General features: G+C 39.8%; 1 protein-coding gene across 1 annotated transcript in view; it reads left to right on the top strand.

Moving 5' to 3' along the window:
* The first annotated feature begins 4496 nt into the window (after positions 1 to 4496).
* Positions 4497 to 26165, top strand: part of LOC138875326 (uncharacterized) — a 34874-nt gene continuing 13205 nt past the window's right edge. The window contains exons 1-2 of the mRNA XM_070154151.1: positions 4497 to 5224; positions 5715 to 6084. Of these exons, the coding sequence (XP_070010252.1) occupies positions 4497 to 5224; positions 5715 to 6084 (1098 nt within the window). The remainder of the gene's footprint in view (positions 5225 to 5714; positions 6085 to 26165) is intronic.

The following is a 26165-nucleotide window of genomic DNA, read 5'->3' as shown; positions in this document are numbered from 1 at the left end:
CTAGAGATTTCGTCAGGCAATTCCAGTACAACATTGATATTGCTCCAGATAGGAACTCATTGACAAACTTGAAAAAGAAATCCTCAGAAAGCTTCCGAGAGTACACAGTTAAATGGCGTGAGCAGGCATCCAGGGTAAAGCCTCTGATGGATGAGGTTGAAATGGTCACAGTTTTCCTTCAAGCTCAGGAAGCTGACTACTTCCAAAATATGATGTCCGTAATGGGTAAACCGTTCGCTGAAGCTATCAAGATTGGCGAAATGGTTGAAAATGGGCTGAAAACGGGTCGAATTCTAAGCCAATCCGCTATCAGAGCTACCTCCCAAGCCATTCAGGGTGGGTCTGGAGGAATATAAAAGGGAAAGAAAAAAGAAGAAACATTCATGGCAGTGTCGGGTGCAAGGAGAAACTGTACTCCCAGATCCCTTTTCTCAGAAAGGACCCCGCAGCACTATTACCCTCACCAAGACTTGGCCTATACTCCTCAGCCATACTCGGTCATGAATACTCAGCCTTATGTCCGGCCACAATAACAAGCCAACAGAAATCAAGCTCCATTTCCTAGAAACCAACCTCCTTACCAAACCCAATACAACCCCTGTCCTCTACAAAATAATTTCCACCCTCATGAACCGCCCAAGAGGCCAAATTTCACACCAATTGGCGAAGCCTACTCCAGCCTGTTACCAAATCTTGTTCAAATGGGTCTGCTACAGCCTGTTCCTCAAACCAGGCAAAACCCAGCATCTTACAGAGTCGGTACCCGATGCGCCTATAACCAAGGGGCAGAAGGGCATGACACGGATGATGCTGGACTCTAAAGAGAGCCGTGGAGAACTTGATAGAACAAAGAAAGATAGTGCTAAGGGATGAAGATGTTCCCAATGTGACCAATAACCCACTGCCAGCCCACAACAACGGGCCGGTAATTGGAATGATTTGTAAGGATAAGGAATTTGACCCAGCATTGAAGGCCATCATTGCCATTACTGACAAAGAAAAGAAACCAAAAGCTACCCCGAAGCAAGATAAAGGGGAGAAAAAGAAAGAAACCACCCTTCCAAAGTCAGAGAAGAAAATTGAAGTTGAGACCGGAGCAACGCCTCCCAAAGATGTTGTTCTCTATGTCCCTCAAGGCCGTAAAGAAAAGCAGATGACATTGAGTCCTCCCAGGAGATTCGAGCTGAACAAAACAACCCAGATGTATGTGGCCAAGGGGGTTTATACGATGCGAGGGCTAATTAAGCCATCGAGGCTAAATGAACCCGTGGTTATTGGACGCGCACCACAGAAGCGCATGAAAGATCCTACTGCTGTACCCTGGAACTACGACAAAACGGTGGTGACCTATAAGGGCAAAGAAATCCCAGGAGAAGTTCAAGAAAATAACCCTGTTGAAAAGTATTCCAATTTGGAAGAGGTGAACAACGCTACTAGAAAGCGCTTCCCACTTAAGAAACCCGTGAGTGCCGAAGAAGCGGAGGCTTTCTTCTAAAACATGAAAATGGCAGATTATGAGGTGATTGACCAGCTTCGAAAATTTCCCGAACAAGTCTCCTTGTTGGCTTTGTTGATGAACTCCGCCGAACATCAGAAGGTATTGATCAAGACCCTTAACGAAGCATATGTGCCTGTTGACACTTCTGTAGAGCAGTTGGAGAGAATGGCAGAAAGATTTTTTGCAATCAACCAGATCACTTTCAGCAAAAATGATTTGCCCTCAGAAGGGGCCGCACATAACAAAGCCCTGCACCTAACAGTCAAATGCAAAGGGCACTACGTGAAAAGGGTTATGTTGGACGGAGGCTCTGGAGTAGACATTTGCCCACTTTCAACTTTACAGCGCATGGAAATCGGGACCGAAATAATCCAACCAAATAATGTCTGCGTACGTGCTTTCGATGGCATCAAAAGGGACACAATTGGAGAGATCAATCTAATTCTGACCATCGTCCCAATAGACTTTGAAGTAACCTTCCAGGTTCTAGACATGGACACATCCTACAACTTTCTTTTGGGGAGGCCATGGATTCATGCAGCGCGAGCTGTACCCTCTACTCTTCATCAGATGGTGAAGTTCGAGCATGAGGATCAAGAGATCGTGGTCCACGAAGAAAATGAGCAATCAATTTATCGGGACCCATCAGTCCCATGTCTTGAAGTAAGAGAGGGGAGTGAGCACATAGTTTATCAGGCTTTTGAAATTGTGGTTGCAGACCAGTACAAAGAAGGAAACCCTTGACCCCAACCCTTCCTTTCTAATGCATCAATCATGGTGGACAAAGAAATGATCCGACATGGCTTCAAACTGGGGAAGGGACTTGGGAAATCATTGCAAGGGATAGTTGAACTTATCACCCTGCCCACCATTGAAAAGTTCTTCGGGGTAGGCTTCCGACCCACTCCAGTTGATATAAGATGGGCAGATGATAGAAATAATGATGGTTGGGTCTTGCCTCAGCCGGTTCCGCATCTGTACAGAACATTTGTCAAGCCAAAATACCAGAAGAAAGAAAAAGATGAGGCCTTTACTGCCGAAGAGATTGAAGAAATCTGTGGGGCAATGAGGAAGATACTATATGAAACCCACATGGTCCAGCCAGGGGAGGGCTCAAGCACCGCTGAGGTGCTGTATATGGGACCCAATTCCAAGCTGCAGAATTGGAAGGCTACGCCATTCCCAATCAGACGGGAGTCTCGATAGACCTGTCCTGCCACTTTTTCTGCATTGCGAGTTATGTTAGGGTGTAACTCAGATGTTTTTCTTTAGTTTCTTGTCTTTTAATTTCCAATGTAAACCTTGTTATCTTCAAATTCAAAGAAAGGAAATCATATTTCATCATCCATCCTTCTTTATTCTTTCTGATTTTGTTATTTTTTCTGTTTTTTCTTTCAGCTCTAATAATGTGGCTTTAAATAACATGACATGCTTGCGGAATTCATGCCCAGATCCAAACACGCTGTCTAACTGCGAAATAATGAACCAAGAACCGGAATATGATAAAGAAGAGGCTTTTAAGGAAATAAATCGAGAATTGGAACAATTTGAGAATAAACCTAAGCCAAACTTAAATGAAACTGAGCCGGTTAATTTGGGTAGCTCTGAAGAAGTCAAAGAAACCAAGATAAGCATTCATACAGATGAAAGGACCAGGGACGCAATGATCCAACTTTTGTTTGAATTCAAAGATGTGTTTGCTTGGTCATATGATGACATGCCAGGATTAAGTGTCGATTTAGTGGTCCATAAGTTGCCAACCTACCCTGATTATTCCCCTATCCAGCAAAAACAGAGGAAGTTCAAAGTTGATATCAGTGACAAGATTAAAGAAGAGGTCACAAAACAGTTAAAGGCGGGAGTGATCCGAGTGGTCTGATACACCACATGGCTGGCTAATATAGTTCATGTGCCAAAGAAAGATGGGAAAATTCGGGTGTGCGTTGACTACCGAGATCTGAACAAAGCAAGCCCCAAGGACAATCTCCCTTTGCCAAACATCCATATCCTTGTTGATAACTGCGCCAAACATGAAATACAGTCTTTTGTGGATTGTTATGCAGGATACCACCAGGTGTTGATGGATGAAGAAGATGCAGAAAACACAGCTTTTACCACACCTTGGGGCACTTACTATTATAGAGTCATGCCATTTGGTTTGAAAAATGCTGGGGCAACCTACATGAGGGCCATGACTTCCATTTTTCATGATATGATGCACCAAGAGATAGAGGTATATGTGGACGATGTAATCATCAAATCCAAAACCCAGGACGACCACGTTCGGGACTTTAGAAAATTCTTTGGACGGCTGCGCAAATATGATTTGAAGCTGAACCCAGCCAAATGTGCATTTGGAGTACCATCCGGCAAACTCTTGGGATTCATAGTCAGTCGGAGGGGTATCGAGTTAGATCCAACAAAGATAAAGTCTATTCGGGATTTGCCTCCTCCAAGAACCAAGAAAGATGTTATGAGTTTTTTGGGAAGATTGAATTATATCAGTCGTTTCATTGCTCAGTTGAACTCCACGTGTGAACCCATATTTAAGTTGTTAAAGAAAGATGCGGCAATCAAATGGACAGTTGAATGTCAAGAAGCTTTTGATAAAATCAAGGAATATCTGTCAAATCCACCAGTCTTGGTCCCACCTGAGCCAGGAAGGCCTCTGTTCTTGTACCTGACCATCTTGGAAAATTCTTTTGGCTGTGTCCTCGGGCAACATGACGTGACCGGAAAGAAGGAGCAGGCCATTTACTATCTGAGCAAGAAGTTTACTAGTTATGAAGCCAAGTACACTTTATTGGAGAGAACTTGTTGTGCTTTGACATGGGTTGCTCAGAAGCTGAGGCATTATTTGCAAGCTTACACCACCTACCTCATAACCAGGTTGGATCCTTTAAAATACATATTTCAGAAACCAATGCCCACTGGGAAATTAGCAAAGTGGCAGATCTTGCTCACGGAGTCTGACATAGTCTATGTTACTCGCGCGGCAATGAAAGCCCAGGCATTAGCGGATCATTTGGCTGAGAATCCGATTGATAATGAGTACCAACCTTTAAGAACTTACTTCCCAGGTGAAGAAGTAAATTCAGTTGAGGCAATATCTGAAGACACTCATGCTTGGAAAATATTCTTTGATGGGGCAGTAAACGCAAAAGGTGTTGGAATTGGGGCAATTTTGATCTCACCCAAGGGTCAACACTATCCAGCCACAGCTCGGCTTCGGTTCTTCTGTACAAACAACACCGCCGAGTATGAAGCTTGCATTATGGGTATAAACATGGCAATCGACCAAAATGTCGAAGAGTTGTTGATCATGGGAGACTCAGATCTGATTATCCGACAAGCCCAAGGAGAATGGGAAACCCGAGATGTTAAGCTTATCCCTTACAAGAAGCATGTGGAAGACCTCAGCAAGCAATTCAAGTCAATAGAGTTTAGGTACATTCCTTGTTGTCACAACGAATTAGCCGACGCACTTGCTACTTTGGCCTCAATGTTGCCGTATCCAGGTAATGCTCACATAGATCCCTTGGAAATTCAAATTCGGGAAAGGCATAGTTATTGTAATACAATTGAAGCAGCATCAAATACCCGACCATGGTACCATGACATCAAAAAGTTTCTGAAAACTCAAGAATACCCCGAGCAAGACAGTGGAGACCAAAAGAGAACCATTAAACGGCACGCGAGTGTTTTCTTTTTGAGTGGGGATGTCTTGTACAAGAGAACTCCAGACCTCAATTTGTTAAGATGTGTTGACACAGAAGAGGCTGGAAGAATCATGCATGAGGTACACGCGGGAGTATGAGGGCCCCACATGAACGGGTATGTTTTAGCAAAGAAAATCCTTCGAGCGGGTTATTACTGGATGACCATGGAAAAGGACTGTTTTAGTTTCGTTTGGAAGTGTCATCAGTGTCAGGTGCACGGTGATTTGATTCATGCACCTCCCACAGAACTGCATCCCATGTCTGCACCTTGGCCATTTGTTGCCTGGGGCATGGACTTCATTGGGCCAATCGAGCCAAAAGCCTCAAATGGACACAGATTCATACTAGTTGCCATTGACTACTTTACAAAATGGGTTGAAGCAATCACTCTCAAGTCTTTCACCAAGAAAGTTGTGGTAGATTTTGTGCACTCCAATCTTATCTGCCATTTTGGCATTCCTGCAACTATTATCACAGACAATGCTGCAAACTTGAAGTCATTTGATGGGGGAGATATGTGAGCAATTCAAGATAATGCACCGAAACTCTACTCCTTATCAGCCTAAAGGCAATGGTGCCGTTGAAGCAGCAAACAAAAATATCAAAAAGATTTTGAGAAAGATGATTCAAAGTTCCAGGAAGTGGCATGAAAAGTTGTCGTTTGCGTTGTTTGGATATCGCACTACTGTGCGCACAACAATTGGAGCCACCCCGTATCTTTTGGTTTATGGCACGGAAGCCGTAATACTCGCCGAGGTTGAAATCCCCTCTCTCCGAATCATTGTTGAAGCCAAAATTGAAGACAGTGAGTGGGTTAAAACCCATCTGGAACAATTAACCTTGATCGATAAAAAGCGAATGGCTGTGGTCTGCCACGGGCAGTTGTACCAACAAAGAATAGCTCGTGCCTATAACAAGAAAGTGCGGCCTAGAAGTTTTGAAGTGGGGCAACTCGTTTTAAGGCGTATTCTTACCCATCACCAGGAAGCAAAAGGAAAATTCGCTCCTAATTGGAAGGGCCCATACGTCATCAGAAAGATATTGCCGAGAGGAGCATTGTATCTGGGCGATATCGAAGGAAATGATCCTGAAGCAACTGTAAATGTGGATGCAGTCAAAAGGTACTATGTTTATTCTTTCTGTAACAACAACATTGTCCGATTGGGAGGACGAAGGCTTTTATTCTCGCTACCCAAACACTATCTACCCTTTGCAAACCTATTTGTGTCAGTTACGCTTCTTTGATTGCCCTCTTTGGATCTTGAAAGTGTTATTGAAAAAAAAATTAGACTTGATTCCGAAAGGATACGTAGGCAGCCTCTCTATGGGGTTCAGTCACACCAAAATAAAAATCCAAATTCCCTCAAAAGTGAAACTGGGGCAGATGTTGTAATGGTCCTGCGATAATCCCGCTTGAATGGTTCCAAAGTTGTAATTTGATCCAAATCATTTTTACCCAAATCCTTTCAAGTCCTTCCGATCAATCGGTGAGAATGTTCAAGGATCAGAGAATACAGCTACTTGGATCCAATGCAATAAAAATTAGAGAAATAAAATGATAGAGTCTTATTGGTGAAAACTCACACGGGCACCATAAGGCGTCGGTGAGCAGAAAAATTGAAAATGAGAGAGCCTGGTTAGTGAAAACTCGTAAAGAGTAATATCAGGCGACGGTGAGAAGAGAAATGAGAGAGGTCGATTGGTGAAAACCCACAAAGGGCGTCGTCGATCGAAAAGAAGACACCCCCACCACTGAAAGAGTCCTGGCCAGGTTTCTCGATTTGGAGATGTGGTTCACAATGAGTTGGATAGTTGTGCATATAGGGTATCTAGTCCAAGAAGTATGTCATGTCTATTGAAGTCTGCATGCACCCCAGATAAGTCCTTCTTTCCCCCAAAAGGGACGCTTCTCCTTAAATTCATTTTTTTTTGTCCTTTCTTTACTTTTCCTTGAATCCCTTTCGGTCTACCTCTGTTCCGAAACTAATACAAAGAAAAGATGGCAAGATTGGTTTTATAGGGTTTTGTTTAATAAAGCCAAGTCCAAAGAAAAGTACCCAGCCTCGGTGGATGCATCAAGTCGATCCCAACTGGCCATGATAGCCGATGCTCTGAAATCAGAGTTATTGAAAATGAAAAGAAATCTAAAGTCAAAAGCCCCTAGAAGCAGATTAAAATGAAAGGGTTAAAGCCCTATACGGGGGAGCCGTCATGATAAATTTTGAAAAGTTGAGTTCTTCGGTTTTAGGAGAGAGACCAATCTTTAAGAAAAGCCAGCAAGCGGCGGAGGTTCTCGCCAAAAGAGTTAGGCTGAGATCAAGTGATCAAAAATAATGAAGGCCACAAAACCGACCACCGTTTCAAACTAACAGTGGTTCTTTGTTTGAAAATTGAAACAGGTGCAATCCAAAGCAACAGTGCAAGAAGCAGGTGTAACCAAAATGGAAAAAGAAATATGCAAGCGCTAGAAATAGCTTAGCAACAATAATCAATCCAAAAGGGAAGTCTCCTCCAAATTCTTTCCTGCATTTTTTTTTACTAAAGAATGAATTGAAAGAAAATAGATAAGAAGAAAATAAAAAAAAGGGTAGTTTAGAAGCCCCAAAATCAATCTTTTGCCTTTTTGCCGACATTAGGGCTCCAATCCCTAAGTTGAGATTTTAGACATAGGGCCTCCATTCCCTAGTCGCCTTTACCAATATTAGGGCTCCAATCCCTAAGTTGAGATTTTAGATATAGGGCCTCCATTACCTAGTCGCCTTTACCAATATTAGGGCTCCAATCCCTAAGTTGAGATTTTAGACATAGGGCCTCTATTCCCTAGTCGCCTTTACCAATATTAGGGCTCCAATCCCTAAGTTGAGATTTTAGACATAGGGCCTTCATTCCCTAGTCGCCTTTACCAATATTAGGGCTCCAATCCCTAAGTTGAGATTTTAGACATAGGGCCTCCATTCCCTAGTCGCCTTTACCAATATTAGGGCTCCAATCCCTAAGTTGAGATTTTAGACATAGGGCCTCCATTCCCTAGTCGCCTTTACCAATATTAGGGCTTCAATCCCTAAGTTGAGATTTTAGACATAGGGCCTCCATTCCCTAGTCGCTTTTACCAATATTAGGGCTCCAATCCCTAAGTTGAGATTTTAGACATAGGGTCTCCATCCCCTAGTCGCCTTTACCAACATTAGGGCTCCAATCCCTAAGTTGAGATTTTAGACATAGGGTCTCCATCCCCTAGTCGCATTTACCAACATTAGGGCTCCAATCTCTAAGTAGAGATTTTAGACATAGGGCCTTCATTCCCTAGTCGCCTTTACCAATATTAGGGCTTCAATCTCTAAGTTGAGATTTTAGACATAGGGCCTCCATTCCCTAGTCGCCTTTACCAATATTAGGGCTCCAATCCCTAAGTTGAGATTTTAGACATAGGGACTCCATCCCCTAGTCGCCTTTACTAACATTAGGGCTCCAATCCCTGAGTTGAGCGTTCTTCTTTAGCCGATATTAGGGCTCCAATCCCTGAGTCGAGCAATTTTTCTTTAGCCAACATTAGGGCTCCAATCCCTGAGTTGAGCACTTTTACCTTAGCTGATATTAGGGCTCTAATCCCTGAGTCGAGCAATTTGCCTTTACCAACATTAGGGCTCCAATCCCTGAGTTGAGCACTTTTACCTTAGCCGGCATTAGGGCTCCAATCCCTGAGTTGAGCGATTTACCTTAGCCGATATTAGGGCTCCAATCCCTGAATCGAGCAACTTTCTTTAGCCGATATTAGGGCTCCAATCCCTGAGTCGAGCAATTTTCCTTTAGCCAAAATTAGGGCTCCAATCCCTGAGTTGAGCACCTTTTCCTTTAGCCAACATTAGGGCTCCAATCCCTGAGTTGAGCGACTTTCCTTAGCCAACATTAGGGCTCCAATCCCTGAGTTGAGCAGTTTACATTAGGGCTCCAATCCCTGAGTTGAGCGTTTTCTTTTTTGCGAACATTAGGGCTCCAATCCCTGAGTTGCGCCTTTTAGACTTGGGGTTTCCAATCCCCTCATCGATTCCGCGAATTTTTATTGCAAATAATTCACTAAATTTTCCTAGTAACACTGGGGCAGAAAAATTTTGTTCGGTTTTTGTTTTGATGCTTGAGCAGGTTTAACCTCGAGGCACAGAGATCGAGATGACCTGCGGAGTGAGTCCCAATCCAGAATAAAGAAAAGAAGGAAAGAACAAAAAATAAATGAGCTAAAATATTGGAGCAAACAAAGGTGCGGATTGCTCGAAATCTGATTGAAGTCACAAGCTCCGCCAATCCTGTCTTACTCAATGCTGTAGAAATAAACAAGCACCTACAACTTGCGAACATCAAGATTCAGATCGAAGTCTACAGCAAAATCAGCTAAGACTCAAGATCAAGTTTCAAGAGAATTGTAGATAGGAATCTTGTAACTCATAGTTGATAGGCATAGCTAGCTTAGCTTCGATTTTACCTTTTGGTGTAATAAGGAGGTCAGCAAGCAGTAGCAGCAGCAGCAACAGCGGTAACAGTAAAACCACAGCTCCTGGTAGTCCCAGCTACCAAAACTTCCCGAACTACATTAACCCGATTCCTTTTTAGCCAAGGATATGTATAAAACCTTCGAAGCAGAGGTTCGGTCAAATCTTTCAAAAAATGCTTCACACGGAGTAGTCAAACGGACAAAAAATCGCTCGTATCCGCTCACTTTATCTTTGTGCGAAAACTCTTTGTGTTTTCGAACAAAGAGGGGCAGCTGTGAGCACGTGATTTTTACTTCACAACAATTACTCCAAAAGAAATCAAAAAAAAAAAAGTAAAATAATTTTCCTTTACATGCAATTTTTGAGAATTTTTTGTGGTATTTTATTAATTATTTGCATTTTGTGCGTGCATGTTTATTTTTTCTTAATTAATGAAAAATACAAAAAAATAATATATGTGCATGTGCATTTAGTAATTAATTTTGTATTTTTAGAATTAATTAGTCATATAAAAGGAAAAAAATACCCTTAGGATTTAATTTTATAATTTGTGGGTTAAAACTTAAATCATAATTTATTTGACAATAATCGGAAAATCATAAAAAATAGGCATTTTGTATTTTTGTGTTTAACTGTGATTTTTGTACTTAACCTAATATTATTTAAGTTAATTTGGCTTTTTATAAGTTAGAATAGGATTTTAGGCTTTTAAATTTTAAAAAATTAGTTTGCAAAAGAAAGAAAAAAGAAAGAAATTAAAGAAGAGAAGGAAATCGGACCAGGCCCAATAATCATCAGCCCAATTCAAACATCTCTTTACCCAGTCCAATTGGCCCAAGCCTCACAGACGTCCCAAACGACGTCATTCCGTCATGCCCCATCCTGATCGTTGATCTCACTTGATCAACAGTCCAGATCGCCCAACCCTCACCCACATCCATTATCCGACCCTGACCCGTTACTAAATCGGACTGCCCCATCATTTCTTTAAAATCAGAGCCGTTGGATCACATCACCCAACGGCTCAAATTAAGAGATCATTTTCTAATATGTCAAAAGACCCCCCAAACCCCTTTTACCCGTCTCATTTCCAAACACCCCCCTTCTTTCGTCTCTGAAAGAGACGAACCAAACGACCTCTGAACCCTAAGCGCCGCCCATCCATCCCCTCACCGTAACCCGGCGGCAACCACTCCGAATCCGACCAAAATAACACACCTGAACCGCCAAAGCACCCTCTTTCCAAGAACCTGAATCTTATTCTTTGAATCCTCGTAGAACCTTTTGAATATTGGATCGAAGATGAACCCTAAAATCCCAAAAAATGGGCGAGTGGGGGGTATTATGAACGGATTAGGTCCGTTTGGACTTTATTCTTGTGTTTTGCTAAAACAAAACACACGAATAATGTCCGAGTGGACCAAAATTGGAGAGATGTGGGAAATTCAAGTTTGTTCTTGCTTAGATCGATTTCAGGTACTTCTATTTCCATTTTCTTGTTTATTTTTAGTCGTTTGATGTCGTCTTGTTCTCCTACTACCCTTTCTTTCGATTTCTTTTTCTTCACAGTTTCGCCGGTTCAGCCCGTATAATTAGGTCGATTGTTTGTTTGTTCGTATACGGTTATCGACTATGAATCAATCGTATGTTAGTTAATCCGTTACGAATTGGATACGAATGTTAATCGATAGTTTAAACTTTACTGATTCTGATTTTTAGGTTGTGTTGGAATTTTTGTTTGCATTTTTTTGTTTAAGAATTCGATTCGCTTTGCTGATGCTTGACTCATTAGTTTAAGCTCACTGTTAATTGATTTTGTCTGGGCTTGTTTAATCCTAATATGCTTACTGCTGAGTTTTAATGGATAATTGGATAGTTTTGAGTCAAGATCACATTGTGGTTGAAGTTCAGTCCAGAATTAGGAAGTTGAATTGGTTATAGCTGCAGTTTTAATGTTGATTTCAGAGTTTAGTTTGGGATTTGAAAACCTAAAAAAGGGTTTAGATTAAGTGGGCTGCCAGTTGAGTACGTAGTAAACCATTAAATTAATGAATAATTTAATCAAAAGAGGGAATCTATAGTGCAAATACATCCTGGCTGACATCTTTAAAGGTGGGAAGTCAAATGTAGGATGACTTTTAATAATAAAAGCTGAGAATGCACATGGAATAGGTAGTGAAACCTGTTGTACAGTAGGATTACTTTTTGAACTTCAGGAGATTTTTTAAATAAGAAAACCCATGCCTAGACAACAAAAGGTAGAAAGGACAGATTAGGAACTATACTTTAAGTCTGGGCAGCCTGTTTATTTTGAAGGGGGAGGGCTCCTCTTTTCTAAAAGGCATATAAAATCCAACGAGAGAAGATCCCTGAAGGGGGAGGAAGAACTTCAGCCATAAAAAAAATTCCATTAAAAAGTCTCTCTTACTTTTCTCAATTTTTTTTGAAATCTGCATTTGACATTCAAATACACAAAAATACAAAAAACAATATCATAAAACTACAAAAAAAAAAATAGAGTACTGTTGCATTGAAGTATTGGATCAGTTGCAGGTTAATGGTTCATTCTGATTCCTACTGATTCTGAGTTGGTCTTCTTCTCTCACTTCTGGGTCATCAAGTTTGTTCTAGAGTCGAATCTGACCCTGTGCTGCTTGAATTTTGGTTAGTGTGGCCTGCTAGTTACTGCTGCTGATACTTCATTTTCATTTTTTACATTTCCAGGTACACACTCAAATTAAGCTTTGATGTAGCTTTGACTTGAAAGATGAAATGGAAATATTCATGCCTTGGCCTCCACATCTGTGCTCATGTAGTTTACCCTGTACCTGTGTTTCAAAATAGATATTAGTTGATGTGTAATTACTTAATATAGCTTAGTTTCGATTGGTATTGGTTGGGATGGTATACTGTATAATTAGAATTGTTTTTGGACCGTTAATGGACTATCTAGTTGCTGAACTTTGGTTAGTTAATAGCCTTAATAACGTCATTTTGTGGTTAGTTTAATTGAAAGCTTTAGCAACAGAATTAACTGGTTCTAGATCTGTATTTTGCAATTAATCATTAAACAGTCGAGTAGTAGAATAATTTCAATTCATTTGTAGTTAGTCTTGGACTGTCCTGGGCTGGCGTAATTGGAAATTTGTGTCAATAGAGCTGTTTAGTATAGCTTTAGTATGATTCAAATTCATTTAGCATTAGATACCTTATTCATAGACAGTGAGTCATAATTTAATCTGTGCTTAAGGGAATCCATCAATAACTCACGTAGTTTGTTAGTTTAATAGCATGAAGTAGAGTTTTAACTTGGATTGTCGGGTTTATACAACTGTATACGTTTTGAATTCAAAAGCACTAGATACATCTCATCTCTGAAATAATACACGCTGCATTTGCATGTTGAAAGGCCATCTCATCCCCACCCCTTCATAAATGAAATTAATGTTCACGTTTACCATATATGTGCACTGTTAAATGAATTGAATGGTCTGAGTGTCCATTGATTGAGGACTAGCGTGCAATTTGAATTAAAAAGGGTTATTTGGGCATAAAACACTAGCAGGCCTCGAAATTGAAACTGTTGTCATGTGTCTGGGCTCACTATGGGCTCAAACCATCTAGCCCCCTTATGAACACAATATGGGCTGTCTTGAACGAGTTGCTAAAATGATATATTTTTATTTTTTTAGTTATTGGGCCTGGCTAATCTGAAATGGATTTATAAGGATTTGGCCCTTTCAAATAGGCTAAATAATTAGGGCTTATTCTTTTATTATTAGAGACAAATTAAATAGAAAATCGTAGTTTGCTTTAGGTTGGCCTTCAAATAAAAAAAATGATGAGACGAGTCTCGCCAAATAAAATATGCAAATTGCGGGGCCCTCAATAATTGGTCATAATAAAATACTTAGAATTCGGAATGACCGTTTAGCGAATTTCACGGCTTTCCCCAAAAATAATAATACGCTAGCCTCTTTAGGCGCGTTCTTAATAATATTACCTCCTTAAACTCGGGTGCACATTTATGTGACCCAAATCCAAATCTCAACGGAGTCGAAATGTGTCAACAACCACGGGTGCATTGGTTGCGACGTGGTTCGAGACGAGTTTTTCACGACGTTGCAATTCTATTAAAAAAAATATATAAAAGCGTTTTAAAGTTAATAAAAACACATAAGTTATAACATGTATTAAAATCAGATATTTAGCCATTACAATAATTTAAGCGACCGTGCTAGAACCACGGGATCCGGGGGTGCCTAACACCTTCCCTCGTGTCAACAGAATTCCTTACTTAGAATTTCTGGTTCGCAGACTTCATTTGGAAAGTCGAATATTTTCCTCGAATTGGGATTAAAGATAAACCGGTGACTTGGGACACCAAAAGCCAACTTTATCCCAAGTGGCGACTCTGAAATAAATAAATAATCCCATTTTGAATAATGTCAATTAAATTGGAAAAACTCCCTTGTACATTATCCTTCGGGGTAGGTGCGCAAAAAGGAGGTGTGACAAGACCAATTCTGCTTGCTTAAGCACCAAAAGAACAAAAGAAGCACTAGAATATTAGCAATTTGGCACAGCACTATAGAGTTATACTACTGCATACAATGGCCTCCAATTCTTGAGATGACAGATTAGTTACCAGAAATAACAATGGATAATATAAAACTTTGGAATGAAACAAACTAAGCTTGTGAACTATAGCAGATTAAAATAGCTTCGAAGGCCCATCCACCTTTTATCTCCGTTATCCATTAAATTACTTTTATCCTATATGACACCAAAACAAATAGTATAAAATTGGTTTATATACTCTTAATAAAAAAATCATATAATAAGAAAGATAGGAAAAAGCCACTTATTGTCAAAATTATATGGATTTCATTGTTGCAAAATTTTACAATCACCAAAACCATCACATAAACAGCTACATAAAGCAAATCTCATAGTTTTTAATACGAAATTAAAATCCACCAACTAAACCCCCGATTTTGCAAACCATAAATCACAAAATGTATCACATAATACTAACAACACAAAGTAAAATAATAGGCTTATTAGCAATATTACCGGAGAACTCATAGGCTTATTAACAACACAAAGTAAAATAATAGGCTTATGCACCATTAACAGAGTAGACGAACTCAGTACCTTTTCTTTTTCTGGACTGGAATATCGAACATGAAATGAAAAATACACTCAAACGTATAATCTAAACAAGTCTCATCCCATCAAACTCGTCCTGTAGTCAGGCTCTAAAATGAATTCATGAAACATGAAAGGAAACCTATTGAAGTGTGTCAGATGACGAAATCTAGCACTAAAACATCAAAGAGAACCCTTTCTGTTCTCAACATTGCAGCAGACTATTGGAAATAAAATTCAAATAACAGTGATGATTTAGCGATCCCTTTTCCCTCTTTAACATACAAACTAGCTCTTCGTTTTACTAAAAGCGATTTATTTGAGGTGAAAATGTTACATAACATACAGAAATCAGCCAAAATCCACCCTACTAATATACATAAAAATTACATTTCTGAATTCAAAAGCTAATCAACGACAATGAGGTGATTAACAGCAGCTTAATCTACTTTTCTTCAATACATAACTTTAAATAAAATAATTATGCAACATGCACTTAAAAAATACTTCCGCTAATAAGAAGCCTTCCTAGAGGAGTAGGCATTATAACGAAAGATGTTGAACCACACATACTCAGCGTAATCCTATAAGTAAAGAAATATTTCGGGGAATTCTCGACAATAAGGATATCATTCTGTAAAGAATTTTTTGGAGGACAAACTCAGCAATCAAAACACACATCCCAAATCAAATACGTCACTCATTATTCTAAGAGAAAAAATAAAGAAACGAACGAACAAATGGCGATAGATAATAAGAAAGCCCTAATGTAAAACCATGCTCGTATAGTCTGCCGATGTATAATACGACATGCCGTGTATTTTGGTGCTCAAATCATTCCTGTTAATCAGATCAAAACTTCCAACTGAAAATACCTCAAAAAACCCTAAACAAAATTTAACTTGTTTTTCCAACTAAGTAGATAATTAGAGTTTTACAAACTAGAAATCAAAAAATTTATCATATAATACAAACAAAGGATAGAGTAAATTAATGGGTTTATCAGAAATCTTACCATAGAAAGAAAACAGAAGAAGCGGCGAAACAATTTTCCGGCGAAACAATAGCGAAAGCGAACAGCCACAGAAAATATCGCACACGGAAAAATACTGATAACCTACATCTGAGATTCCCTCATATTAGCCAAAATGGTTGTCCTTCGTCAGAATTCCTTTGTCAGAGTAGGTCGCACAGTTCGTCGATGGCGGATTTTTCTAGGTCTAAAGACAAGAGAGAGACGAAGAGATGCTGATGAGAGAGACGAAAGGTTCTGCCTTTCTATCTTACCAAAACACTTAGTATTAAAATTTTATTGGGGTCATAATTTATTTTTATTTTTTTAATAAATATTTAGGAGGGAAAGTAGGGAGGAAAAAATAAACCGTCCCAATAAATATTTTATTTTAGAAAACCGTTCTCATAAATAACCCTATTGTATCGCCTTTATAAATCGCCTTCATAGCTTCATTTATGGGGACGGTTACTATCCTATTGGAACGATTTTGCTTCAGAAGTGTACCAAAAACCTTTTCACTCTATTGGAATGATTAAAGCCGTTCCAAAAGATAATCTATTGTAACAGTTCTATAACCATTGCCAAATAATTGTTCCAATAGAACTGTTTTTAGTAGTGCTTAAACATGATTCTTATTGATAAATGGTTAATTTGGGAGTTGTGTCGGTTAGCCTAGTTTCACGATAGGCGCCATCACGACCGGGTCGGTTTTAGGGTCATGACAAGTTGGTATTAGAGTCTAGGTTACATATGTCTCACAAGTCATGAGCAGGTTTAGTAGAGTCTCGCGGATCGGTACGGAGACGTCTGTACTTATCCTCGGGAGGTTGTAGAACCTTTAGGAAAAATTTACATTCTTGAATTCTTATCGTGCGTCCTTGATTCAGCTTGAAATATAACTCTTGAAATTTCTTCCACTCGTTCGTATGCATGCATAAGCGCTCAGTATCAGATATGCATCGATGGCTTGTGATTCCCTGATCGAGGGGTGAGGTGTGATCTCTGTGTGTATTGATGTTGGGCCAGTCTGGAGGACTTGAGGCCGGGTTTGCCTATAGCTTGAGCATTGAGGCGTTGATTGTGTGAGCATGTGCTTTTGGATTTGTATGTCCGATAGTGTCCCTATTGGTGGGAGTGGTGATAGGATAGCTACGTGATGAGTATGATGTGACTGCGAAATATGTGCATATGATTTGAACGAGAAAAGAAGGGTCTACTTGGGATAGTAAGGACTATCCGATGCTTGGTTTCCATCGTGATTTGATGTTTATCTCGAGTTGTGGGCGTGTTGTCGGACCTTTTGATGTTGCCTAGTTGGGAAGTGAAGTAAATTTCATGTTGTGATATGAGTTCAGACTCGGGAAGATTAAGTGACTGGGTAATGTTTATGACGGTGGAAGGGTATAAAGAGATGTTAGTTTGAGGCGAAGTAGGTGGGTTATCCCCTGCAGGTGTTCTGATGTTTGTGCGATCCTTATGATGTCTGTTGGAAGATCTCATTTACATGTGAAATATGTGTGTTGCAATTTAAATTTTGGTAGCTTAAGAGAGTGGGCTTGACTATTACTGGTGTGAATGCAAGATTTGCAGAAGATTTGAAGTACTAGATGGTCTGTGTTGCACGAGCTTATGAGGGATTGAGTTTAATCTCACTGTGGTATTATGGCAGTAATAGAGTATATGCATTATGAGTTATTGTGTGTGTTTTGATCCATGGCTTTGAGCCAAGTGGGGGAGTCGGCTATTGATTAGTTGATTACACGGTTATGTGCTATGTTGGTTCCAGTTTGTGGCATACGGGTGAATCAGTTATAGCTTACGGAGATTGAGACCGAGGATGGCTCGAGTAAAGGAAAATTTTGACAAAGGTTATGTTATGCTTCATAAGTGAATGAGAATCACGGAATGTCTTGAGTGGTTATTAGTAAAGGATGTGCGGTGCACTGAATAGGAGGTTTCTTGGTTGTAGGTGAGGTTACATTCTGCAGTGTTGGAGTGCTAATGAGGCACACGTTGTTCGCTTCATTTGATCAGTCTAATTGAGGTTTGAGTAGAGTAGATTACTCTCGAGAATGGTTCTAATGAGTTGAAGCTTTTACATGTAGTAATTGGAGGTTTTCAAGTTGTATATTTGGCTAGAAACTGAGTTTTTCATTGGAGGATGTCAAGACTCGTGGTATTTCTATATCGTCATGGGATTCTATATATCAGTATCAGAAAGGTGAAAGAAACGACTTTGGGATCGCAGGAAAATCCTCTAGGGTAGGTATTTTGAATGTGGTGCTTTTGGGAATATTTAAGAGAGTATTCAGCGGCTTATATGCCTTAGACGATGTGGTTTTATGCTTAGGTCTCGTGTGGTGAGTCTGGGTTGAGGAACTGTGGTTTTATAGCAAGATGAAGTACCAATTTGAAGGTAAATCAGAAGGAACTTGGATAGATGGGATAGCTTGTTAGTAGGCCGGGTCGACATGGTAAGGATATGATTAGTTCTTTGGGGTGCTTATGAGGTAAAGTGTTTCTACAGGTGTTTCGTGGCAATGCTCTTAGGTTTTGATGGCTTGCATAGCTTGGTTGAGTTAGAAGGGGTCAGTCCTGACGATTTGGTTTTGTGCAAAGTGGATTCAGAGAGTTATTGATGATTTCTACCACGGTTTGGAGGTGTATATTCATGAGGAGCTTGGGATGTATAGTGATTTTCTTTTAGATGGGATCAATGGAAAGTTCTTGGCCGGTTGAGTACCTAGTTGCTTGTAGCTCAGAGTGGATTGTAAAGTTCTCATATTTATCATTGGATGGTAGGGTATATGCGGTATGTTGCGTGGGGTTGAGATTTGCATGTGTAAGGTCATGGTTCAGTCTTGAAAAGAAGGTCATAAATTTTTAGGCAGCATGGATAGCTTTAGATGACTAGATAAATGAGATCACTGATTGGTTTGGCTTGACGAGGGTATACATTTCAGAAAGGGTGATGTGTTTGAGTTATAGATGCTTTATTGTTATTGCGACACTATCTTGTTTGATCGACTGCTGATATTCAAGGTTTGCTTGGTGGCACAGAAGAACTTTTTTTAGAAGTACCCCTCGTGGGATGATCGAGTAGTAGGAACGTGTTAGATATTCGGGCGGTGGAGGTGGGATCAGATATGGTGATTCATGTGCTTTACGGATTTGGAGACTGGGAGTTCTCATAAACAGGTTATTTCGCGGTTGTGGACTATAAAAATGTTGGTAAGATAGTCAGATGATAGTACGTGCTATGATTCAGTCATTGTGAACCGTCGGAGGGTTATTTATCTATTGTGGGTGACTAGAGTTGATTTGTGGTTCATTAGTAGGCCCAACATGGATGTGTATTTTACACCGGGTCGGAATTGTTGACTCCAAACTGTTGTTATTGAGAGATGTGTCATTTGATTGTTGTTGAGCTTATCCGTGTTCTGGAGTGATCTGTGAGCTACCCTTCTGTGTTACGAGGAGTTGTGATTTGTGGGTTATATGCACATATGGTGTGATTCCATTTGAGCTTTATAGCAGACTTTTAGCGAGACGGGTAATTGGTAGTTGCATGATTTGTTGCGCATTGGGTATGTTCTTTCGGACTGATATGGCATTGTGTCATTTGCTTTTCCATGGTTATGGTGATTCACTTTTGGGTGCTAGGCATCAAATTGCGCTTGGTTGATGATTTTGAGCATGGTGATTTGTGGTGTCTTATGTGAACCGGCATTTGGAATGGGGTCGCGCATTGCAGCGAAGTTATGTCGAGCTATGATCCTTCGGGTTAGATTCATGTATTCTGGTTCTACGATATGTGATGGGTTCTTAGCATTGTGTTGTGGTGGTATTGTCGAGCTTGCGGTACAGCTCTCTCATTTGAGTCATTCTCATGATTTGAGTATGTTTGGATTGTTGCTTATTGGTGTGCAGACTGCACGAGTTGTGGTTTTAGATGGTATTGATGTGTCATGTCACCAGTGTAGTTGTGTTTGATTAGATGAGATCGTTGGGTATCTATAATGAATAAAAACGGATTCGATTTTAGCGTGATGGAAGGATATTATCGATGTTCGGCTCAGAAATTTTCTATGGTCCTTGCTAAAGGGGAAGGGGCTTCACAAATGGTTGATCTGAGGAATGGTTATGACTTTTTACATGTTTCATTTATCATTTACAGTATACAAAAGTGTTGGAATGAGGCCTTATATGATTAAAGGCTTATTATCGAAATTCGGATGTTTTAAGCACTGCTGTGATTAGAAGTTATCGCTACAAGTGTTTGAGTTATGTGGTATGTCACGTAATTGCACCTGAGGTTGCAGGAATGGGTTATTACACTAGTTCGGGCTTATTCAGAGTATAGATGTGAGATTATGATCTTGTAGATGGTTTCAGAAGTGGAAATGTGGTTCTAAGTTTTATGGGCTAGGTTGGATTGTGAAATTTCAGTTCCATTGTGTTATCGGATCTATATGAGATAGGGTGAAGTGGGATCACCCCCGGGTATGTGCATGGTAAGGTTACACGGTGATTTGATGGTTTTCGGAACAACTCTGGGCACGTTCGAGGACAAACGTATGTTTAAGTAGGGGAGGATGTAACGACCCGACCGGTCGTTTTGAGCTTTTGCACTTATCTCGCCATTTCTTGGGCATGACTAGCCCCGTGTGGTGTATTATGACTTATGTAAATCGTTGGTTTTGGTGTTCAGATCAATCGGAATGAATTTGGAAGAACAGTTCTTAGTTTGAAGCTTAAAATCTGAAAAGTTTGACCATGTTTTCACTTGTTAGTATATGACCTAGGATTGGAGCTTTTATGTTTTGGTTAGCTCCGTTACGTGATTTGGGACTTAGGAGCGTGATCGGAATGTATTTTGGAGGTCCATGGAAGGTTTAGGCTTGAATTGAAATTTTGGCATTTTCCGGTTGATAGGTGATATTTTGATATAAGGGTCAGAATGGAATTCCGAAAGTTTGAATAGGTCTGTTGTGTCATTTTGTGACGTGTGTGCAAAATTTCAGGTCATTCGGACGAGGTTTGATAGACTCTTTGATCGAAAGCGAAATTTGGAAATATTTGGAATTCTTAGGCTTGAATTAGGTGATGATTTGGTGTTTTGATGTTGTTTTGAACATTCCGAAGGTTGGAACAAGTTTGAATGATGATATGGGACATGTTGGCATGTTTGGTTGAGGATCTGAGGGCCTCGAGTGAATTTCGGGAGGTAATCGGATCTTTTCGGACTTGTAAAGATTGCAGAAATTGCTGCTGGTGTTCAGTTCTGGTGTCCTTCTATGTGGTCGCGTGGGTACGAATGCGATCGCATAGGGCTATTTGGGGGCAACATCATTTTGTTCTATGCGATAGCCTTAGAGTGATCGCGATTGTGTAGGGGTCTGGAGCGCGTGAGGTGGAGGAGCTGTTCTTCGCGACCGCTTGAGGGAGTACGCGATCTCATAGGTCAGTGGATTGCAGCTTCGCAATCACGTGGGCAAGTGTGCGATCGCAGTGAGTAAAATTTGGAGGCTGTGAGTTTGTTCTTCGCGATCGCATGGGTGGTCCCGCGATCGCAGTCTATTAATGACCTGGGCAGTATTAAATAGCCAATCCGCGACCCTTCTTCATTTTTTTACCATTTTTGAACGGGATTGAAGCTTTTGAGGGAGATTCTTGAGGAAACCAAAGGGTAATCTCTTGGAGGTAAGATTCTTGACTTCATAACTCGTTTATATGTGATTAAAGGCCTAATTAGTGGTGAAAATTTGGGAAAATCAGTGCAAAATGGGTAATTAGGGCTCGAGATTAAGAGACCTTTGAGTGGAGATTTGAGGGGCCATTTGAGGTCCGATTTTGATGTTCTTGATATGTATAGACTCGTGGGAGGATGAGGATTATATTGATTTAATTTTTGTTGGGTTCCGAGACGTGTGTCCGGGGGTCGGGTTTTGCCAATTTCGAGATTTTTGAGTTAATTCGATTAGTTTCGCTTGGGCTTTATTCCTTTTGCGTGTATTAATGATGTGGGACTTATTTTGGTTAGATTCAGAGTAATTGGAGGCTCATTCGAGAGGCAAAGGCATCGCAGACTAGAGTTTGGACCGGATAGAGGTAAGTAATGATTGTAAATGCCGTCGTGAGGGTTTGAAATCTCAGATTTTACATCGTTGTGCTATTTTGAGGTGACACACACGCTAGATAACGAGCGTGTGGTCATCCACCGTTGGGGATTGTGACTTAGTCCATCCCATATGACTGTTTAACTGCGTATTTGATTGAACGCTGCTTGTTATTATCATGTTCTGGGCTAAATGCTATGTTTGGGCCTCGTGCCGACTGTTTTGGACCATTATGGGTTTTTTTACTACTTTCCTCACTGTTTTGAGTTAATAATTGTACTCAGTCATGCTGCATTTTGGAAATTCCCTAACTCAGCCTTATTTACTAAATTTTGGCACTATAAATGATATTTGAGCTAAATGCCCTGTTTTACTGATAGTCCAAGCGACTTGTGAGGTTGATCACTGAGAGAGGCCGAAAGCGTGATTGTGAGATTGATGACTGAGATATACCGAGGGTCTGATTGTGAGATTAATGACCGAGAGAGGTCGAGGGCCTGATTGTGAGGATTATATATTAATGGATCGGGCTGCACGCCGCAGCAATATATATATATATATATATATATATATATGTATGTATGTATATATATATATGTATGTATGTATATAGATCGGGCTGCATGCCGCAGCGTTATTGGATCAGGCTGCACGCCGCAGCGATATAGCGCTTGGGCTGTAGGTGCCCCTCCGGAGTCTGCACACCCCCAGTGAGCGTAGTCGACTATATATATAGATCGGGCTGCACGCCGCAGCGATTTATGGATCGGGTTGCACGCCGCAGCGGTTATTATATGGTACCTATTGAGCGTGAGTGCTGAATGTGAGCTCTGATTTATAAGAGTTGAGTCAAGAGCGACTGAGAGGCTTGTCCGAGGGGCTATATATATATGTATATGAGTGATGCTTTGCTTGAAGGGTCTGTTTATGAACTTCCTGGTTTCACTCCTCTTTAAAGTGAGTTTCTATTGAATATGTTGATTTAATTACTGTTTTCACTCATCTTTAGACCGAGCCTCTATTGAAAATGTTGAACAAATGCTTTAAACAACTTTCATTTAAACTGAACTTTCTAAGTTATGGAATGGTTATGAATTTCTGTTTTGCCGATGGGCTGTATACGAACTATGTTTTTGCTCGAGGGGTCGATTGTGATTTTCATCACTTTGACTATGAAATTCACTGAACTTCTACTCAAAAACTGTTAGAAAGGCATTTTTCAAAGGATTTTCCCGAAATGGGAGTTGAACGAGATGATTTGGTTTGTATCCTATTTTGGAAACATGCGGTATCCTGTGTGATGCCATGATGTGGTTTACGTGATTTCTTACTGCTCAGATAATATTTACTTTTATTACTTACTGAGTTGAAGTACTCACATTACTCCCTGCACCTTGTGTGCAGATTTAGGTATTCCGGAACCCGGTAACGGGTGTTGATTGCTCAGAGGCAGAGTCATCGGAGTTAGCAAGTTGGCTACACGACGTTCGCAGCACTGCTTACCTTCATCTTGTTTTCATTAGACTTTATTTAGTACATTTTAGACTCCTATTGTATTCATACCTTAGTGCTTGTGACTTGTGACACCCTGTCGGGCTTGAATATTATTTCCGCACTGTTTATTTAGACTTATATTATGAACCATTTGTTTAAATTAAAGGCTTAAACATGATTCTTATTGATAAATGGTTAATTTGGGAGTTGTGTCGGCTGGCCTAGTTTCACGATAGGCGCCATTACGATCAGGTCGGTTTTAGGGTCGTGACAGTATCACTACTATGCCACGGGTGCCCGTGACCGTAATGATTTAATATTGAATACGCCTAAAGCAAAAATGTTTAGGAGTTGCTTAATTTTCCCTACCGTTACTTTGAGATTTGTTGCAAGATTTGCATATGGGTGAACGTTGTAGTAGGGGTGTATAATTTTTGTCACTCAAATATTTCTGAATGACTAAAGCATCTGCTCTTTATTAAGGATTAAGCAACTATGTTCATTGGCAAGACTAAAATTACGTGTAATGAAGGAAGATGTTTGTATTTGAGCTCTTCTAGTTCCTATATTTTAAAAGATAATCAAAGTAAAATGTGCTAATGTTTCTTGAATGGTGTTTGACAAAAAAAATGAATAATGCAAACCATCCCAAATTTATGCCAATTGTGATAGACTATAAAAAGGAAGAAAAATAATAAAAGGAGAAAACCCATACATTAGCTTATAGTACATAAATGATAACTCTACTAAACTAGAACGGCCTAAAACAATCCAACAATTTCACGTAAATGAAAGTAAGAGCAAATTCTTCTTAATTAACAACATGTAATCGTCGAAATTTCAAAGGGACTATTCAGTTCATTACACCAAAGGTCATAGTTTGAATTTACAATAAAAACAAACATCTTCAGCAACTGAATTTTTTTTTTTAAAAAGATGATATTCTTTGTTTATCTAATCAAAACTACAGAGCTGAAAACTTCTTCACTTCACCTTTTTATCCTTCATATTCAAAAAATGAATCCTGGCATAATAAAAAAACAGATTTGCCCTATTATACGAATGACTATCCATGTGAATAATCTAAATATAGATGACATGTGATAACTCTGGAATACTGGCCAGCTCCATTGCACTCCTGTGGAGGTCACTTTACATCTAAGGACTCAGTCTCTAATCACCAGTAAACTACAGAGCACTTGATCAATATTTAAACACTCAGTTTAAACACACTAAATCGACCAAATCGACCAACTTGTGACATTAATCAACTATGCCTTGTTCATAAAACTCAAAGCAAATCATACAAAGCCTTAGAGCAAACCTAATTGCAGAGAAAGAAACTCAGCCAAGCCAAATAGAAGCCCAGGACGCTTATGTATGAGCTCAGTTACACGGCAAATCAGTAATTGCTTCAAATCAACCAAACTTTTGAACCCAGAAATGATGCAAGAATCCAGGGAGGTTAGAAGCAGCTTCTAACCTTTCCTTTTTTGACTATATCTTCTCTGATTTTGGAGTGTTTTTAACAGCTATTAAACTCAGATTTCAAAAAAAAAAAATTAAATTTCTAGCAGTTGTGTCTCTTTTCTGTCTCAGGCTCCCTAATGAATGAGAAAATGATCTTTTTATAGAAGATTTTAGGGTAACAAAAATTTCATTTTTTAATTCACTTTTACCCTTCAAACTTTTGTTATTTGACTACTAGGCCCCAAAATTTCAGTTGTATATGTTTTCTTTTGCAGAGACCATCCCTTTTATTTCTTCCGGAAACTTTTTTTTGTTGTTGTAACAAAAAGACTCCCATTAGGTAAAAATCCCTTAATACCCTCTAAACTCTAGCTAATTACAAGTTCCTCTTTTTTTTTACTCTTCTCATTTACTGCTTTTGTTTTAGTAGAAATAGAATGGGCCAACTCAAGTTGGGGTTCACAGCCTATCAAATATTGTGTTCGATGGTTGTACTACCCGGACCAAATTCCACTAACAACACCTAAAATCAATTAAAACTCAAACAAACAGAAACAACTTGTTTACCGTGAAAATAGTAACAACAATTAAATTTGTAAATGCGATTCTAAAAATACGTAATCTATTTTTATGCTAGTTGTTAGAGCAGTTGATGCTAAGAATATGAAGTTTATCGAAGAGATACAAGCTAAAATGGGACAGTAATCAAATTGAGGGGCTTGCTGCCCGGGCTTCGAACAGATCGATGAAGGGCCTCAGGGTCGATATCCAGCTTGAGCTCGAGCTATCGGGGGTAACCGGGGAAGGGATAACAGTTAGAATATAATTGAAGATGACTCTTTATGGCCAATACCAAACAATAAATGAAGAACAAGTATGAAAACAATAAATGCAAAGAGTATCCTCGAGCGAGTAAGAGCGAACAAGTTGGGGAGAAGAAAGAGAGAGAGATAGTATTGATCTTATGTAGAGTAGTTGGAGATCTGCCTTACAAAGTGTTAACGACTCTCTTTTTATAAGAGGGGGGAGTCCAAACATAGTACAAGACACGTTGAGTGACAAAGGAAACGGGGATGAGACAGATAGTAAGCTTCATGACGTATATGTAGGTCAATGTCAGGCTGCCCAGGTAGAATTATTCGACTCCGGATGCACTTCTTCAGAGGCTTCCCATGTTTGTCGGGGTTTCAGCCGATGTTATCCTCGGCTGGG

This window comes from Nicotiana sylvestris, chromosome 8 (assembly GCF_000393655.2).
Source record: "Nicotiana sylvestris chromosome 8, ASM39365v2, whole genome shotgun sequence".
Lineage (NCBI taxonomy): Eukaryota > Viridiplantae > Streptophyta > Magnoliopsida > Solanales > Solanaceae > Nicotiana > Nicotiana sylvestris.
The sequence above is the reverse complement of the archived record's forward strand: the minus strand, read 5'-3'. Positions and strand labels throughout refer to the sequence as shown.